The following is an 18583-nucleotide window of genomic DNA, read 5'->3' as shown; positions in this document are numbered from 1 at the left end:
CTATTGCGGACGGCTTTTGAAGGCAGGCGGGGGGGGAAAGACTTTCGCCCCCCGCCGGCCTTCAGAAGAGGTCCTGGACCTCTTCTGAAGGCCGGCGGGGGGCGAAAGTCTTTGCTCCCTCCTGCCTGCCTTCCCGGGGCAGCGGAGACTTCTCTGCTGTCCCGGGCGATCTTAAAATGCTGGCGGGCGGCAGCGAAGCTGGGGGTGGGAAGAAAAGCCCTTCTCTCCCCCCCCCCCAGCCTTCAGAAGAGGTCGGGGGACAGACTGTCCCCAGACCTGGTCTGAAGGCGGTTTCCCTAGGAACGCATGAATTGATTTTCAATGCATTCCTATGGGAAACCGTGCATCGCAAGACGAAAAACTCGCAAGAAGAAAACTTGCGGAACGAATTAATTTCGTCTTGCGAGGCACCACTGTATCCATGTTGAAATGGTATACACAGACATCTAAGGTTGAGTCCTTCTTCCTATGGGGAAAAACCCATAGTGTATAAACTGGCCTTTAATGGGAAAATTGTGAGCTGACTGATGAAGCTCCCTTCCAAAATGCTCATGCTCAGTATAGAACCTCAGTACAATATATGGAGATACATAGGTAGAAAAAACGTCATCATCCGATGGCTACGACCTTAAAAGGTTATATAGGTCTCAATGAAGTTCACTAAAATTCAAAGATTTTCTTTATTTAAACACAAAAACATTTACAGCATGCAGGTAGTTAAAACTATATGGCATCTTCTCCAAACCAGTTATTCTTAAATGCATTCTCATGCATTGAGAATACATAACTGTTTATTCAGTGGCAGATCCTTGCCACAGGCAGACTCTTGTCATTTCAGGTCTAATTTATAGTAGTTAATCAGTAATGTTATGCAAATAATTTAGTTTATCTCCATGAATAAATAGTCTTCTTTCATGTGTCATTCAATTCCTGTGCTAAGCCATTTTTTAAAAAATAGCCTAGAGGAATAAAAATTCAAGAACTGTAAATTGGAACAGTAACACATTTAAAATTCTATTGCAGATTGCAGATTCTAAATTTACAAAACCAAAAATTTGTCCTGTCCATGCAACCTACCATAGGAGAGCCAAAGAACACAGGAGTCCTTTTGAAAGTTTAAGTTGCAGCTCTTGGTAAACTTCATAAAAGGTTAAAATAAAAAAGCTTAGGTATAAAAAGGATGTACATGTCGAGCTACATGCTAGTTACAGTTTATTTAACTGTTTAATTACACAGCCATGTCAGCACCAAAACCCGTGATACATTACTTACAGGAATGAAACTAACGTAAACAGCCATGAGAAAATATCCTGCTTCATTTGAGTAACTGCCAGGAAACCAGATTGAACTGTGTAAACCGAATCCAGACTGAAATTGTACGGCTATAGTTGAGAAACTGACATAGGCCAATGCAACTGAAAACACAACTTCAAGCACTTAACAGAGATTCCTTCTCCACCATTTTCCCTTTATACAAGTCCCCTCTTATTTCATCTTTTCAGTTTGGAGTGTTTAATTCAAGCACAAAAGAAAGAGGTTTATCTTATGACAATTCCAAACTAACAAGGGTCTGGCTGATTAAAAAAGAAAAGAAAACCCCCGTCTCTAAAATAAATGCATTAAAAAAGACACTAATCAGAACTTAAGGTATTGGGGGGGGGGTCAGTCATTTTTTTCTATTACTAGGCTCCGTCTTAATACAAATATTTCAATTTGTACAAAAGGTAGTCATAAAGTTCTACAGAAAACCTACTCCGCCCCCCGGCAAGTGCCTGTGAATGTACTTCAGTATAATATAAAACTGGCATCAACTTACTCTGGAAAAGCAGTTATTCAAAATCTCTCAACTGTTGGAAAGCATTTTCTTTCACTTCCTACCAGTCAAGTGACTGTAATGAGAAAACCTTTCAAAGCCTTTGGACAATATTAAACAGTAACTTCCCTGTCAAAGGTGTTCTTTTGAATTTTGTGGCATGTCGTTTCAAGTGCTTTTTGCGGGGCAAAACTTTAAACTTGGTCTCAAAACTTTGCAAAAGTAATGATGATGATAATGATGTCCAACAGGATTGTTAGAGAAAAACACATTTACAGAACTCTAGATTTACAAATAAGTTACAGTACAGTTTCAGTGTAGCACAATTTCCATATCCATCCTACATTTCTGGCCATTTTATGCACTTTCTTTCCCCCCTTTATTCACTTGGTTCCACTTATTCAATCAATTCATTCTCTTAAAAGTCAAATTTGTGGTTTGAATGAAATATGATGCACTGATAATACAAGGGGTTCTACAGTGCCCCAATTTCTCACTGGAAAAGTTAACCAAATCTATCCAGTTCTGGTGACCAATTAACAGGCTTATCAAGATGAAGCAGAATGTTTTCACCTCATCACACTATTCTGGGTATAATCAGGAACAGGACAGATGAAAAGTCATTGCCAAAGTCTTTCCATGTAAACTTACATTTACTACTTGTTATACAGTATTAACTCATTAACCTGATAACAGATTTAATCAAACAGTTAAGCAGCCTCGTCAAAAAAGGAAATTTTCAATCCACGTTTTTTTGAGAGACTTCAGTGCCTAAGGGCAGTCGTCATAAGCACACCTCAGTAATTGCAAACTGTACACATAATTTTAGTCTTATGCTCTATACAGCCATCCAGGCAAACTTAATGTACAGTGCTGCTCTAATTCAAGAGTGGGTCAAGTAGTGTTATTAAAAGTGGTAAAATTAAAACTTTACTTCAACATTGTTCCACAATCCCTAAGACCATTAAATATACATAAATTAAGCTAGGAAATTTTAACTAAGATGTTGCTTAACATACATTCAACTTGGCACAGTGCAGACTAAATTTAAGACGTGAAAGACAGATCAGGTAATGAAAAGAGCTACGTTTTAAGTTACACGTCAATTTCCCAAGAAGAAAGTTTTTCCTAGTTTTGTTTGGAGTCAATTAGCCAAATTTGTAGAATGAGGAGAGCTGTACAGACCAGTATAAGTTTATACAATTTTCAAAAAAATAATCCTACAATCCCCAGGGAGAGACAGATAGACGTCACTGTCACGGAATGACTCTCATTGCGCAATATCCAATCCTCTTCATGCTGTGTAGCTTTCAGCATCTAGAAAAAGCCAAAGAAACAAATGTTCATAATTTTATTTTACTCTAAAAATTGTGAGATTTACACAATTGTTTTCATCTACATTTACTCACTGAAAACTAGTCACCATTTAAGTTTGTGCCACAATTTCAGTAGAAGATGGTGTACCAGATCTAATACAGAATTAAGGTATCAATGTTTTTCTAAATGCTAACTTGTTTAGCAATCATTTTAAATCAACTCCTTATATTTATCACTACCTTTACGTCTTACTCTTTGCAATTTCTTTTGCAATTAATCTTCCAATCTCAACTCTGTCTTCCTTAAAACCCATGAATTCTGGTCTTTCTTTAGCTTGTTCCTCAGTTTATGTACTTTAATTTGGAGGCAGCTGAACTGGATTTACCCCAGTAATACTGAATTAAAGTATTCCTCTCTTATCCTTAACTTTCCTTATAACTTACTGAAAGCCATCCTGGTCAGACAGGCAACTGCAAACGCTGTTTAGTTGTGGTACGGCAAACTGGGGGGGGGGGGGGGAGACAATGTGTGGAATATGGTAAGCTATTCTGGAACCTATCTGTGTCTGAACTAATTACTGTATTTTACGCTCCATAAGACGCACCACACCTGACCATAAGCCACATCTAGTTGTTAAGAGGAGGAAAACAAGAAAAAAAATATTCTGAACGAAACAGTGGGTGTATGATTTTTGTAGTTCATGCTGTGGCCACATACATGATATGTGATTTGACGGTGAGTTTGGGGTGACCCAATGCAAAAATCCAGAGTATCTATGTGGATCCGTGCTTTGTAACCACATTTTTGCCTCATTGCGGTCCCACAAAACAGTGGATGCGTGATTTTTTTGGTGCAGTCTATAGCCATGGACATACTATGTGATCTGATGGTGAATTTGGGGTGACCCAATGCAAAAATCCTGAGGATCCATGCGCTTTTACCTCCCCACTCCCAGGCAGCCTCCTTTATAGCTAGCGTCCCTTATCTCCCTCCTGATCGCTTGCCAATCAGCTGCTCAGCGGCTTCGTTTCAACACCCCCTTCCCTCTTGTTTGCCTTAGTGTCTTTTCCTTAGCTGGAGCAGTTGTTTGCTCCTCCTTTTCTAATTTCTCTTCTCATTGCTTGTTTTAGTATTCCTGTCTCCTCTCCTTGAAAGTTTGCTGTCTTTACCTCCCCCCCCCCCCGCAGCCTCCTTTACCCACAGCCTTATCTTAATCCCGATTGCCGACCAGCTGCTCAGTGGCTTCGTTTCAACACCCCCTTCCCTCTTTCTAAAAAAAAGAAGAAAAAGCACAATCTGCTTTTCACCCCTGGGCAATTCGGCTCCAGGGACCACGAACTGGCTCCATAAAACACACACAGACATTTCCCCTTACTTTTAGGAGGAAAAAAGTGTGTCTTATGGAGTGAAAAATACGGTAGTTTCACACAGCGTACTTGTTCAACTGAAGTTGCCCCTAATCACAAATACTCATATGGACCTGCACTCTTATCCAATACTGTATTTAAACAATCATATTCCCTATTTTCCTTGAAACTACCAAACATTTTAAACTGAAGACAGGATATTAAGCGGAATAGTTAACTGCCAACCTTGATAATGTAAATTCATGCCTTCTCCTGCCGCGCTCCACCTCCACGTAGGGCCACTGGCTGGCTGTTTTGAGTAAAAGCACCTCCCCCACGAATTGCACTTGGATGAGTTGGAGAAGCTGCTGGATGCTGTCCAGGGCGAATAGGTTTAGCTGCATGAAACAAATGCAAATGTTAAAGGTAAAGCCAAGTCAAGTTTTTAAACAATTCAGCTGTGCTGGTTTATTGATACGTCATTGTTATTTTATTTCCAAAGGAATATGCACATTTGTTGTTTTTGCTGCAAACTTATCGTCTTGTAGTAACTTAATGACCAAAAAAGTTATTATCGTACAAACTTTTGTGCATCATGGTTATTTCATACATCTGACCAAGCAGACTTAAATCAGTGTAAGTTTTTGCCAAAGAATTCGTTAACACTTTTAAGGAGCCAAAGATTTTGCAACTCTTATTGTTACTAATATTTACTATACTGCCTTCTAAGCAAGTTTTCTTAAAAAAATGGGTTCTCTGGGCAGGAATCACCTAATGCGCCCTTTCAGCAGAAGCCCTGTGCAAGGATACCTGCTTGCTCAATGGGACTTTCCCACCCCTCTCCTCCCACTGTGTGCCCCTGCAATTGGCTCAGAGGGGTCAGAAGAACCTTTAAAACAATGCACTGGGGAAGGAGTGGCGAATTAACCTGGCTGGCAAGCTGCATGTCTGCATGGATAGAACGCTCATAATAATGCTGAATTCCACCCTAGATCTATAAATATTTCTTGCACCTATAACAAACACCCAACCATGATGAAATTCTGAAACTATCATACCCATTCCATAACTGTGCAAGAATACAAGTTACAAATTTTATGTCCTGTAGTAACCATCCTGATTTGTTTTTTTAATACCGCTCCATAGTGATTTGATTAAAGTATTTTGATTTTACCTGTAGAAATATTTCTATTCTGAAAGGTGGAATATGCATATACATAACTATAACAAAACTTATTATAGTATGCAATACTAACAGGATCAACAACCCTCACATATTAAGCTTGTGAAAGTTTCATTGTAACATGTGCTTGCACTCCAGAAGTATCTAAATCCTAAACTGTACTACTTCAAGCAACTAATGTCCTAATTTCTAGACTATACAAGTAACAACTTCAGATAATCTGGTCAATGGACAAATCAATAGAATTTATGGATATGCAAGTGATCTACCAACATTCTAAGATCCAGGTGTAGCACTAAGTGAACCAAGAACAAGGGATCAATAATTGAATTCAGGACCAAACTAGCACTGTTAATGCTCCCATTTTATCTACTAACCAATCTGCGCAGAATGTGCCTTTCTGATCATGTTCTTTGACCTCACAGCTTCCTTAATACGATCTACTTCCTGTTGGTAACGTTTGCGATCACGAGATGCATTCTCTTTGGCTTCCTTTAGCGCTGACTCCAAAGCTTTAACTCGCTCAGCTGTAGCTCTAAGTCGTTTCTCCAGTTTCGGAAGCTCACAGCGAAGATCTGCATTATCACGTACCAGCTGTGGGTAGAAATATATGTTTCATATATAGCTATGTTAAATCTGGACTGCGGGAATTAAAGCCTTTGCAAATCCTTTCACTCCATAGTTACTTTGAACAGCACTTTAACTAACAAAGAATTCCAGGTAAAGTTAAAGTATCCAGAATAAAAATAAAATATTTTCTCAGAACTAACCCCTACCTAAATTTTCCATAGTAATAGCCTCCTTGAGAGGCATGGGTGCAACTAATTGCTGCAATGTTTCCTTGGGATTCTCTAGGGACGCAAGTGGTGCTGTGGTCTAAAACCACTGAGCCTAGGGCTTGCCGATCGGAAGGTCAGCGGTTTGAATCCCCGCGACAGGGTGAACTCCCGTTGCTCAGTCCCAGCTCCTGCCAACCTAGCAGTTCGAAAGCATGTCAAAGTGCAAGTAGATAAATAGGTACTGCTCCGGCAGGAAGGTAAAAGACGTTTCAGTGCGCTGCTCTGGTTTTGCTAGAAGCGGCTAAGTCATGCTGCCCACATGACCCGGAAAAACTGTCTGCAAACAAACGTCGGCTCCCTCGGCCAGTAAAGCAACATGAGCGCCGCAACCCCAGAGTCATTTGCGACTGGACTTAACTGTCAAGGGTCCTTTACCTTTTTTAGCCCTCTTCTCTCTTCTACTGCATGATTAGATGTAGTAGGATGTTGGCAAGTCATATGAAAGAAAGCATGGCAATCAAGGTAGTTAAATTTGGCCAAAGAGTTCTTGATTTTTACTCAGTAGCACGTTTACTTGAATAGGGCAACGTGTGGCAACTTTAAGAGATAAAACGTGTGAGCCAAAGAACTTCAGTATGTACAGCATGGATAAGCTTTTATAAAGCCATGGAAATAGATCAGATATAAGAATATATTTCAGTTTACCTGTTTGTGGACTTTTGTGAGCTGTTCAAGATTATTCTCAAGAAAGGAAATCTTCTGTTTCTGGGCAGCACTGCCCCCTGTGTCATCTGAGTCAATCTCTGCACTCTATGGCGATAAGATAGGCAATCTGAGTTTCGATCCCCAAGGAATTAGCACAAAAAATAGCAATAGTTTCTAAAATGAAGAACTGGGCATTACCTTCTTAACTCTGGTAGCCAAATCTTGAACGAAGAGTTTCCTAAGATTGTGCAGGGTCTGAAGTTCTTTTGCCTAGGAACAGAAAGATGGCAAACTGTAGCATTTTTAGGTGATAAATTTAAGAATCTGAAAGATACTTTCTGAATATTTAGCTTACCACAGTCTCTTCTAAGCCTTTCAAGTCTTGTCTTGCTTGTTCTCGCCTATCTTGCATAACCCTAAAGTGAACAAAAATGTGTTACCTACTATTCTTCCCGTATCTAGCCCTAAGTAGAATAGTTCAAAGCATCTAAGAAGGATGAAACATCACACATAGACAGCTGCTTCCACTTTTAAAAACAGAACTATAAAATAAAACTTCAATTGGACAAACAATCTCTGCCCACATTCTGAAGCCCAGCTGGGTTGAAGTAAGTCTCAATAATTTGGAGGCCACAACCAAAAGAGGAACAGAGTATACCCACTGTATTTTAACATATGGTGTTGATAATGCACAATGTAACAGGCAGGCAACTTGCATCTTATGTGAGGGTTCAGTTCTGGGGGTCCACGGATATATGCAAAACCATGTAAAGCCCAGAACCCCTGAATCTCTCTCTCTCTCTCACACACACACACACACACGATGGAGGGCTGCTTGATTGGCTTCAGGAAAGAGGCATGAGGGCCTTGCCAGAGACATCACCTCCTTCTCAAAGCCTAGGAAGTGCTTGCCCATCTTTGCAAAGAGGTAGGAGGGATCTAGGACGCTGCCAAAGCCCTTGTGCCACTTTCCAAGAGCCAGATAAACCCACAATCACAGCTTTGTGCAAGTGTGTGTGTGTGTGTGTGTGTGTAAATAAATAAATAAATGGAGTGCCCGTTTCCTCAGCTCTCCATTTATTTATTTATTTATTTCTCCCCCAAACTGTGCAAAGTTGTGATTGTGTAAGAAAGATATACATGTAAGATGAAAAATATTTGTAATGTGATTCAAAACTGTCTGACCAATTATGCTTCAAACAAAGAGTACATTTGTAAAAGCCAACTAACCTGTTGGCTCAGGAGGAAGAAGGCTTATTGGGGAAATGAACCTTTATTTTAGTTTTGGGAATGCTTCTGATGCTGAGCAAAGCATGTGAAAGTGGCTGAAATGGAATTAACCTTCTTGGTCACTTTATAAACATGGAAGTGGACAGTAAATATTAGATGTGCCTCTTTCACTTCCTTCCTCTAACTCTTTATATATAATTTATTAATATGCTGAGCTCATCAAACACAATATTACATCTATCTTTACACAGGACAGGGGAAAACTATGAAAAGAAACTTTTAAATACAGAATGTTGCAAATGCATACTATAAACTGTCTATATACTAAGATTAATGGGATTTTGAAAGACAGATATTGCATTATACAACTTATATAGCCTCTATCTATGCTTCAAGCATGTCCGTATTTAAAACTTTAGACTATCCTATCCTTCCAATTTCATTTCAGTAAATATTGATCTAAGATCCAAATCTGCATCTAACAGCTCTTGATTTTTGAGAACAGATGCTATTACAGTCGTTGGGAACTCCTATACAGGGTCGCATCAGACTTCCTAATTAGCTTTTATTTTTTAAAAATACCTTTCTAAAAGTTGCTAATGTTCATTCATAGGTAAATTACATAGGCAAAAATTATGGAACCTTTCTGCTCAAAACAGTATGCCAGAATGAATACACTGTGTCCACACATCAAAGTTTGATTTGACCAACCAGATTGTCCACATTATTGTTCTTACTTACGTTAGTTCATGCAGTTTCCTGCTTTTATCTTGATCAGTAGCTTTCAGTTTATCATGTTCAATTCTGAGTCGTTCCTGCTCAAGCATCATCTTCTGATTTTGACTAACACAGAATAAAAAACATGTAATTATGATGTGAGAGATTTCCACAAAACCAGCATTTCAATCTTGTGACATATTATTAGTTGCCAAAACATGCACATTAGACTGGGATGGGATCAGATTAAAAATTCTGTTGGAACCCACAGTGTACCATTAGAATTGACAAACAATTCTAGAACTGATAGCCAAATTTAGAAACCCTCAAAATAAAGCCTTTCTAAAAACACTATGTCAATACTGGAATGAATTTTACATTTTTGGCACTAACATTAAGCTCCCATCTCATTAGGAAAGAAAGGTGCAAAATGAGCCATGAACCAAGGCTTACAGTTACATAAAATAAGGATATTTCTATTCTTGCTGAGGTACACTGCATGCCTGAACACAGGCTGGATTTTTATGTAAATAAATGAAAGTGAATAACACATTTATAAGACTTAGGCTGCAATCCTAAACCCATTTATCTGAGAGAAAGTCAATCTGAATTCAATTTACTTCTGAATACACACAGTAAGGACTGCACCGTTAGAAGTTTATTTTTGAAAAAGCTGTTCTCTGCCCTCCCACAAAGACACATGCAGTAGTTGCAAAACTTACTCTTGCAGTTCAGTAATTAGTTTCTCCTTCGCCTCAACCTCATCTCTGAGGCTGCTAATCTGCTTCTGATGAGTCTCACGGTGACTTTGAATCTGCTGCTCAACAGCTTGCTAAAGAACCAAATATTCTGATGTTACATCATCATAAGTGATTGCATTTTTGAAGAAACTACTTTTGAATTATTGATTAAAACATATCCAAAGTTTACTTGCCTTGACTTCATTTGCTGTTTGAACCTTGTTTAGATGTTCCTTCTCCATTTCATGAACTTTTTCTAGTGAAGAAAAGAGCATTTAGTTAGAGGACACAGACAAATTTACTGGATTCACAACCTCAGACTGTTGCAAGACCATAGCATGCCACACCTAAAATATTATGCACCTTACAGAAGAACATAACAACTGTACAGGATCAGACCAGTGACCTATCTTGTCAGGTATCCCAATTCCAATTATGGCCAAGTTGATGCCTCTAGGAAGCTCTCAAGTGTAACTTAGCAATGTAACGTTTTTACAGAACCCTTTTCATAAGTGATCAAAACATTTCACAGGTACATTTAATCCTTACATATACAGCATATTTCTTAGTATCTTCCCCATATTACAGAAGTGTGAGACAAACAGCTTGCTGAAGACCAGTTCACAGTTCATGCTCCTTAAACGTTAAGCATATAGTAAAGCAATTAATACCTTGTGCTCGAAGTTCGACTAGCTCATCATTAAGCGAATCCACAGACTCTTCAAGCTGTCTTTTCTTCTGTTCCACATTCTGAAGGTACTCTGTAAGTGACTTGATCTTGGCTTCATGCTTTCAGGGTGAAAACAAGAATTGAAATTATAGAAGCTACATGTGAAAATAAACTTAATCAGCTTGTAAACTTCACAGTTACATGGCAAGACTAGGATATATATCTGTAGAAGCATATACTGAAGTACTATATATGGAACTGCATATCACAAGCTGCAGTCATTTAATTCTCCAAAATAATGAAGTTTGATCTATTTCTCTATCTCAACTAACAATTAAGGTACAACTAGCTTGCTTCGATATTAAAAGTTTCAAGAGTAAATGTTCTTTACATGATGTGGGCTGACATGGTAGCAAAATCCTATACATTGCCCAAAATATGAAAGCCAGTTCCTGACACATTTGACTTCTAGCTGCCTTTTGAAGTTGACCAGTGGTTTTGAAGTTGACTGCATGTGTTGGAAGTAGTTTGCATCTGATATAGCTCTTGCCTTTGTATACTAAGCATGAGACCCACTATATCAGCAAACCTTTGCATCCAAGATGGAAAACTAGTACCTATAAGCATCCAGTCACTAGATGTAAATTTCAAAACTCATCCTGAAAAGCTGTTGAAATGTTCGTAGCCCAAATTAGTCATGCACACTGTAGAAAATATATGAAAGCAAAGTGAACTGCTTATATTAATCAGTTCACTCTAATGCTTATTGGTCAAGCAAAAACAATTCCTATTATTTCCAGTGTTCAGGCTGTGACAGTCATTGTTTCACCAACGAAAATGGTATAGCTCACACACAAGAGGGAGGTATCAGGAGATTTGGGAGCTTGCAGAAGTACAAGAAAATGTTTAGGAAAACCTCAAGAATAGCTCCATGAGGACTGACTGCTGGAGGGAAACAGGGAAGGGGGAATGGAACGGATTTCTGAACAACAGCACTTCACAACAGTACATTTTGATGTAGGTTCCACTTGTGATGATTATAATTTAAGAAGTGCACTTTTACTTACTTATAAAACACATAGCTAAGATTGGAATCAAGAAGAAAAATGACATTAACTGGCAGAGCCAAACCATTTCATTTACCTGTGAGATACGGAGCTGACAGGCCGCTAGCTCTTTTTCATTTTCTTCCATTTTCTTATTGCTCTCTGTCTGTGTACTTTCTAACTGCTTACACCGTTTTACCATAGTTTTCACTTCAGATTTCATTTTACTGATGTAGAGCCTTGCAACTGTGAATTCCTCATCTATCATGCCAGTTCCTTCTGGTTGCTGAGGAGGAACAAGTTTTTAGTTCAAAACATTTTTAATATTAGAAAATCATTTGACACATTCACAGTTCAATATATTATTCAGCAAATAGTTCTATGAGCATGCCAGCTGACTTACCTGTATAAAGATCTGCTTTAAACTAGGATTGTAACAAAATGACACCCCCCGTCACAAGAAATGTGCACTATTTTTGCATATTGTGAAGGTCTGTATAAACAGAAAAAGCAGGAGCAGTTCTTGCCAAACTAGGCAGTGAGCTCCACAGGGCAGGGCCTGCCACACACTAAATGCTTAAATCTCTATGGGGTGTGGAGAACCACCAGAAGTGCCCAATCAGGTTTTTAATTATCCTCAATGTACTTTGGGCCAAATTATTTAAGGGTTCATGAACCCTGAACCAGACCAAGTAGCAAGTCAGCAACCAGTGCAGCTCCCTCAGCAGTCGAGTTATATGCTTCCAGGAATCTGTTCCTGTGAGGAGTCTGGTTCAAAGAAACTGCTGCTGCCACAACTAAGCAACCGACCAAGCAACCCACCCACCCACCCACCCACCCAATCTTTCCCAAATACCCTGCTTCAAATAGCTGCTTGCAAGTTAATCAAGGTTAGTACAATTTTAGGGAAGAGGAGCCCATGACAGCCATTCTTTATACAGTGGTGCCTCGCAAGACGAAAAGAATCCATTCTGTGATTCTCTTCGTCTAGCGGTTTTTTCATCTTGCGAAGCAAGCCCATTGATGGATTAGCGCTATTAGCGGCTTATCAGATCAGCTGATAAGCGGCTTAGCGGCTTAGAAAAAGGGGGGAGGGGAAAACCCCCGCAGGAACTCGCAAGACATTTTCGTCTTGCGAAACAAGCCCATAGGAGATTTGTTTTGCGAAGCACCTCCAAAACGGAAAACTCTTTCGTCTAGCGAGTTTTCCGTCTTGCGAGGCATTCGTCTTGCGGGGCACCACTGTACTGTAATTGTAAGCACCAGATACCACAACAAACACTCACGGACACGGTTGTTTTAAATGCTTGAATGGTACAGAAGGGACAAGGAAGCACATGCTTTATTTACCTATATAACATTTTTGTAAAAAAAATCTCAGGAGAATATAATATAGTTCAACTTACCTTCACATCATTATTTCCCACAGCAATTCCTATTTCTGCAAGATCTTTTAGAAGAGATGCCATCATTTCTGTTGCTCGTTTTTTCTGGTGATTGGTCATTTCTTTAAGTTTCTGAAGTTCTGTATCTATACTAGCTAAAGTTACCTGGAATGAGAGAAGTGTGGATCAAATAAAGAACATATGCCAGTAATAATATGAATATGTGTATGCTTACCCAGAAAACAATTTAAATAACCAGAGTCAACCAAGATATCTGTCAATCTCAAGAACATCAGTAGAAGTTGAAGAATGCATATCCTTAACCAAAAGGAGTGACCTTTTCTACAAATACATGCTTTCCAAATTGTAGTGTTATAAATAGTAGTAGTGTCAATAACCTTCTAGGACAGAAATGGGAATCTGTGGTCATGTTGCTGGACTACAACTTCCAACATCCCTGACCACTGGCCATGCTGGCTGGGGCTGATAGAAGTTGGAGTCTAACTTGCTCCCTGATGCTGCCCTAGGTAGATGCAGATAGTCTAAATTCTTAGCGCTTCTTCCCAAGCAGATCCTATGGTGTGTTGCACAGCTAGGGAATGGAAATCAGACAAGACAGAGCAAGTCCACTGTGTTATACACGTTTACATTGAGCCAACCACATGGGGATCTCAAGATAGGATGACAAACCTTGAAATGTACATGTTTGTTTACCGTTGCTAACCTTCAATTTTATAATCAAATTGTGTTAAATCATGTCAGAAAATAATGGTGTATGAATATAGAATCATACAATTGTACAGTTGGAAGGAATCCAAAGGGTCATATAGTCCAACCCCCTGTAATGCAGGAACTTCAACTAGATCATCCATGGCCGATGGGCATCCAAACCTCTGTTTAAAAAGGCAGGAGAGTCCACTACCTGTCATCGGAGCCATTGTGTAGCAGCTTTTACTGTCAGAAAGTTCTTCCTGATGTTTAGTCAGAATATCCTTTATTGTAACTTGAACATTGAGCATATGGCATGTAATTAACTTTTTTAAAGGCCAATGAGAAGAGTCTCAGTTCATTAATAGCTGTAAAACCATTTGGACTGGCAACAAAAAAAGGTGGTTTCTTACCGATTTCTGATTCAGCTCCTCACTAAGCATCTCGTATTCTTTTGCCTTGTCTTCCACTTCCTGAGACTTTTGATCATAGTTGACAGCCAGCTCCTCAAGGGCTTGGAGAACTTCTTTTACCTCCTCCTTAGAGGCATCGTTTTCAGCTTGAAGCCGATTTAGTTCAGCTTGCATATTGTCTTGGTCCCGCCTGGTAGATGCTAGAAGCTACACACAAAAGGTTATGTTAGTTGTGTTTTTTTAAGCAGTTGTTTCCTAGACTGTAAAAACCATCACAATTTGCTCATTTAGAAATCTTTATGTAATTAGCTGCTTCTGATATTTATAATTTTGTTGTTGTTGAGCCCCACCTATGCCTACCTGTAACTTTTGAGGCCCTTCTAAAGGTCCTCAAAAGATCCCCAAATGAGGTGCAGCAGGTGGCTGATAGAGAACGGCATTTTCACCATTAGACCCCCAGCCATCTTTCCTGTGTGGTCTTTCCAGCATCAGGTGATGAGCTTTAGATTTTCCCAGACTTCTCAATCTCTTAATGATTTATAGACCCCTTGGATACTTCTGGAGTTTTAACAGCTGTGAATATTTAGTGCTTTTATTTTTGCATTTGTGTTCTTAACTGTTATTGCAGGCCACATAGAAAGCTTTGGTGATCAGGCAGCACATAAATATGGTAAGCAAACACCACATTTCCTTTAGGCTGTAACTAAGCAGCGTACACCAAAATTCAATAAGGACACTGACTACTCCTTTAAATCCTGGAAGGCTCTGATATTTTGTGATTGACAGTGGTGCCCCTGAAGACACTATACAGAATAACAGCAGCCCTTTTAAAATCAGTAGCCTGATCTCAGGATGGCATACCTTTCTGAAGTGTAGCAGTTACTTTTTTGTATTTCAGTAACAGTATTATTCCTAAGAGCAATGAATTATATACACTGCACTTTTTTGCTCTGTATTCTTGCAATATGCACAATTAACTAAAAGATCAAAACTCACCTCTTCCTGATCCAACATCTGTGTTTTTAGCTTTTCTACCAATTGGCTCTGCTGATTGATTTCTTCATCCTGAATTTTTAAAGAAAGAAAAATGTGCTCACTCTAGAATTCAGTAAAAGTGTCACAGATTGTTATGGGTTGATCCTGCTACAAAATTTAGAGAGAACAGTCAAGATCCAAAACACTTTATGAATAATTCAGCACAAGAGGTCTTTGGCATTTGGCATCTCCTCGTGCCAAATGGCAATCTCCTTTTCAATCTGAACTGATTGATATGGCATGGAAGTTTTGTTTTGTAACCAACAGAAAACCACAGGAGTCAAGAATGCCACTGTATGTGCCCAAAAGATTGGGTATAGCCAAAATAACCTGGGAGGGTAAAAACTTTTCCATAAGGAGGACAAAATTATTTTCAATTCATTAACTTTTAGCCACTGTATTTTTTTATGCCAACTTATTGTATCCTTAGCATGATTTTCACGATCTCTCTACATGATCATGCTTAGCAACGAAGTGCTAAAATACAGTTAGGTTACAATCCTAAATACAGTGCCTGGCAGCAAATCCCTCTGAACTCAATAGGGCTTATTGCTAAGTAGACATATACAGGATTGCACTATCAATTTCAGATCTGTGGCTGGCAATTTACTCTTGACAAAGAGAAATAGCTATCTGCTCAATTACATTGAATGAAACAATTTGATTTCTGATAAAGTATGGCAGTTCTTAGTTTAAAGTACATTAAAATTTAAAGACATACCTTGTCATCTAGCTGTTTGTATAATTTAGCTATTTCTTCCTCACACTTTCTCCTTTCAGCATCAGTAAAGTTGCCAATCACTCCAATAGTAGCAGTTGGAGTTTCATTAGTAACAGTAATATCCTTATCCACTGCAAATGCTTCCAAGTTAGCCTTTTCTTTGTCAAACTGCTCATCAACAGGCACAGTCTCTCCTTTAAAACAAAATTACCAAATGCATCATCACTCTTGTTTGAAATATCTTTGCAAACTAAGTCAACATTAGGTCACCTTAGGTAGAATGAGAATTTCATTGAAAATTGTGTACATTTGGACACAAAATACGAGTCCACTGGGTTGAATACTGCAACTCTGATATTATCAATAGATATGATGATTTTATTAAACACTAGTCTACCTAACTGTATCAAAGCAGTGTACAATAAAAACAGCAAAAAGTAGCAGATACTTTCAAAACAAAGCTAATACGATACAAAATAGATACTCATAGTTACAACCTAGTAAGCCTGTTGTAACAAAAATGTCTTTGGCTGTTTTGGGAAAGTACAGATAGTGGACACCTGTTGTACCTTGACAGAATTGCTATTCTATGGAACAGGAGCAGCCATAGAATAGCTCCACACTGTGGAGTGGGCTTCTGGGGAGTTTGGAATGTGCAAGAGACACATGTTAGTACCAGAACCTTAAACTTGTCCTGGTAGCAGAGTGACATGACAGCCAGTGCAAATCAAGCCAAAACAGTCCCCTCAAGCCAAAGTGTTGTATGCTGACAGTATTTTGTCTCCACAAGCAACCAAGTCACCACATTCTGCCCCAGCTGCAGCTTCTGTTCCAAACTCAGGACTAGCCCCACAAATAATGCAGTTTTTGAAATACAAAGTTATTAGAACTTAAAGGTCCTTAATGTAAAGGATCTTTAAACTGATCAATTGTCACAAGAACATTTAGCCTCAACACTAAGCTCGGGGGAAATCTTGCAGTATTCCAGTTCCCACAGGTCTGGGATTTTTCCAGCTTTGCGATCAAGACATTAGATTAATTTGCTGTACGGTGACCAAAAGTGGAATTTACTGCCACACATTATAATAATGTATAGCTAACATGGTTGTGAAAATCTGTGACATAACTCACCATTACGCCATCTATTCAGCTCATTCTCAAGCCACTGTATTGTGTTGCGAAGTGTCTTGTTTCTCTCCTTTTCCCTTTCATATTTTTTCTTCCATTGTTCTGCAGTTAGTTCTACATTGACACACACTGTGTTCTTGATAGTTTTGGCTCTATAAAGGTAAAGTACATGTTAGCCATGCTAACTGAATACAGGGTTACTAGTCAGCTCACGAGGTAATTAATTTTTTTCTGTACAGTGGTGCCTCACAAGACGAAAATAATCCGTTCCGCGAGTCTCTTCGTCTAGCGGTTTTTTCGTCTTGCGAAGCAACCCTATTAGCGGCTTAGCGGATTAGCGCTATTAGCGGCTATTAAAGGCTTAGCGGCTAAAAGGCTATTAGCGGCTTAGAAAAGGGGGGGGGAGCGGAAAAAAATCGGAACACTCGCAAGACGTTTTCGTCTTGCAAAGCAAGCCCATAGGGAAATTTGTCTTGCGAAGCAGCTCAAAAACGGAAAACCCTTTCATCTAGCGGGTTTTCAGTCTTGCGAGGCATTCGTCTTGCGGGGCACCACTGTATAGAATATTTAAACTTTGATCTACAGCCTAAAGACCTTTTCTAAGAAATTAAACTATCATCCATATTCCACCCACCCACAATTTCAGATACAGCTGCTATATTTTCTTTCCTTAGAAAAAACCATTTAGACACCAAGTTCATTTTGCATGTGATTCAAGCAGAGACAGAAGCACAAGGCAGTCATACAGCAGGAAACATTAACCTTAAATGTTATCTGCAAATATATCTTATCTGCAGATAAGAGTAAGATTGTAGCTGTTAATAAGCTTAAGGTTAGGTTTGGGGTAATGTATTGTTTCCCACTAAAAACATTCTGAAGCAATTTACAATCAAGCAAAAGTTGAATAATAATACTATCATTGGTGCTGCCCAAATTCCAGGGGAAGCAAAAACATTTTTGCCTGGTACCATATTGATGACAGGTTTGACACCAAGCAGGCCCCCTGGAATTCCTGCCCCATAAACAAAGAATGCCTATTCCTTCCCCATACTACAGAGAAGACTCACTCTTTCATAGTCACCCTCCGGACCTGCTTTAGAGGTAGCACACAGAGAAGGCATCAAATGATCTCAGGGCCCAGGCAGGTTCATATGCAGAGAGGTGGCTGTATAGGCATAGTGGCCTTTAACTATATAAGGCTTAAGTTAAAGGTCAAAGCCAACATTTTGTTCTGTGCCTGGAAACGAATTGGCAGCCAATGCAGTCAGGCCAGAACTAGTGTTATGTGTTCCCATCTTCTTGCTTCAGTTACAAATCTAGCAGACATGCCTTTTTGCACTAGCTGTAGTCTCTAAGCCATCTTTAAGGACAGTTCCACAAACAATGAACTGCAGAAGTCCAGCTGGAGTTTACCAAAGCATAGACAACTGAAGTCATGCTATCACTGTCAATATAAAAGAGACGATCAGAATTAGAAGGCACTCCATGCCACTGAAGCCACTTGTGCCTGCAAAGACAGTGTTGGATCCAAGAGTACCCCAAACTGCACATCTGCTCCTTCTAGAAGATCGTAACCCCATCTTGAACATGATACATTTCACCCATCTGAACAGAGGAACTGTCCACTAAGTGTCCCAATCTGAACAG

At 39.3% G+C, this 18583-nt stretch overlaps 1 protein-coding gene across 2 annotated transcripts in view; it reads right to left on the bottom strand.

Annotated features, from left to right (window-relative positions):
- Nucleotides 1–666: 666 nt before the first annotated feature.
- The window catches only part of KIF5B (kinesin family member 5B), a 35535-nt gene continuing 17618 nt past the window's right edge, over nucleotides 667–18583 (bottom strand). The window contains exons 11-26 of one of the 2 annotated variants that reach the window (XM_083466698.1): nucleotides 16940–17088; nucleotides 15809–16002; nucleotides 15049–15117; nucleotides 14053–14259; nucleotides 12953–13096; nucleotides 11644–11832; nucleotides 10502–10619; nucleotides 10021–10086; nucleotides 9813–9918; nucleotides 9115–9216; nucleotides 7499–7559; nucleotides 7342–7413; nucleotides 7144–7248; nucleotides 6037–6253; nucleotides 4723–4874; nucleotides 667–3130 (exon numbers count right to left, since the gene is read on the bottom strand). In XM_083466698.1, the coding sequence (XP_083322824.1) occupies nucleotides 4738–4874; nucleotides 6037–6253; nucleotides 7144–7248; nucleotides 7342–7413; nucleotides 7499–7559; nucleotides 9115–9216; nucleotides 9813–9918; nucleotides 10021–10086; nucleotides 10502–10619; nucleotides 11644–11832; nucleotides 12953–13096; nucleotides 14053–14259; nucleotides 15049–15117; nucleotides 15809–16002; nucleotides 16940–17088 (1936 nt within the window). In that variant the 3' untranslated portion in view covers nucleotides 667–3130; nucleotides 4723–4737. Of the gene's footprint in view, nucleotides 3131–4722; nucleotides 4875–6036; nucleotides 6254–7143; nucleotides 7249–7341; nucleotides 7414–7498; nucleotides 7560–9114; nucleotides 9217–9812; nucleotides 9923–10020; nucleotides 10087–10501; nucleotides 10620–11643; nucleotides 11833–12952; nucleotides 13097–14052; nucleotides 14260–15048; nucleotides 15118–15808; nucleotides 16003–16939; nucleotides 17089–18583 lie in introns of both variants that reach the window. The other variant, XM_083466699.1, reaches the window with a different exon arrangement.

This window comes from Podarcis liolepis (genome assembly GCF_965112155.1).
Source record: "Podarcis liolepis genome assembly, chromosome: 12".
Classification (NCBI taxonomy): Eukaryota; Metazoa; Chordata; class Lepidosauria; order Squamata; family Lacertidae; genus Podarcis; species Podarcis liolepis.
This window is presented reverse-complemented; position numbering and strand designations above follow the sequence as displayed.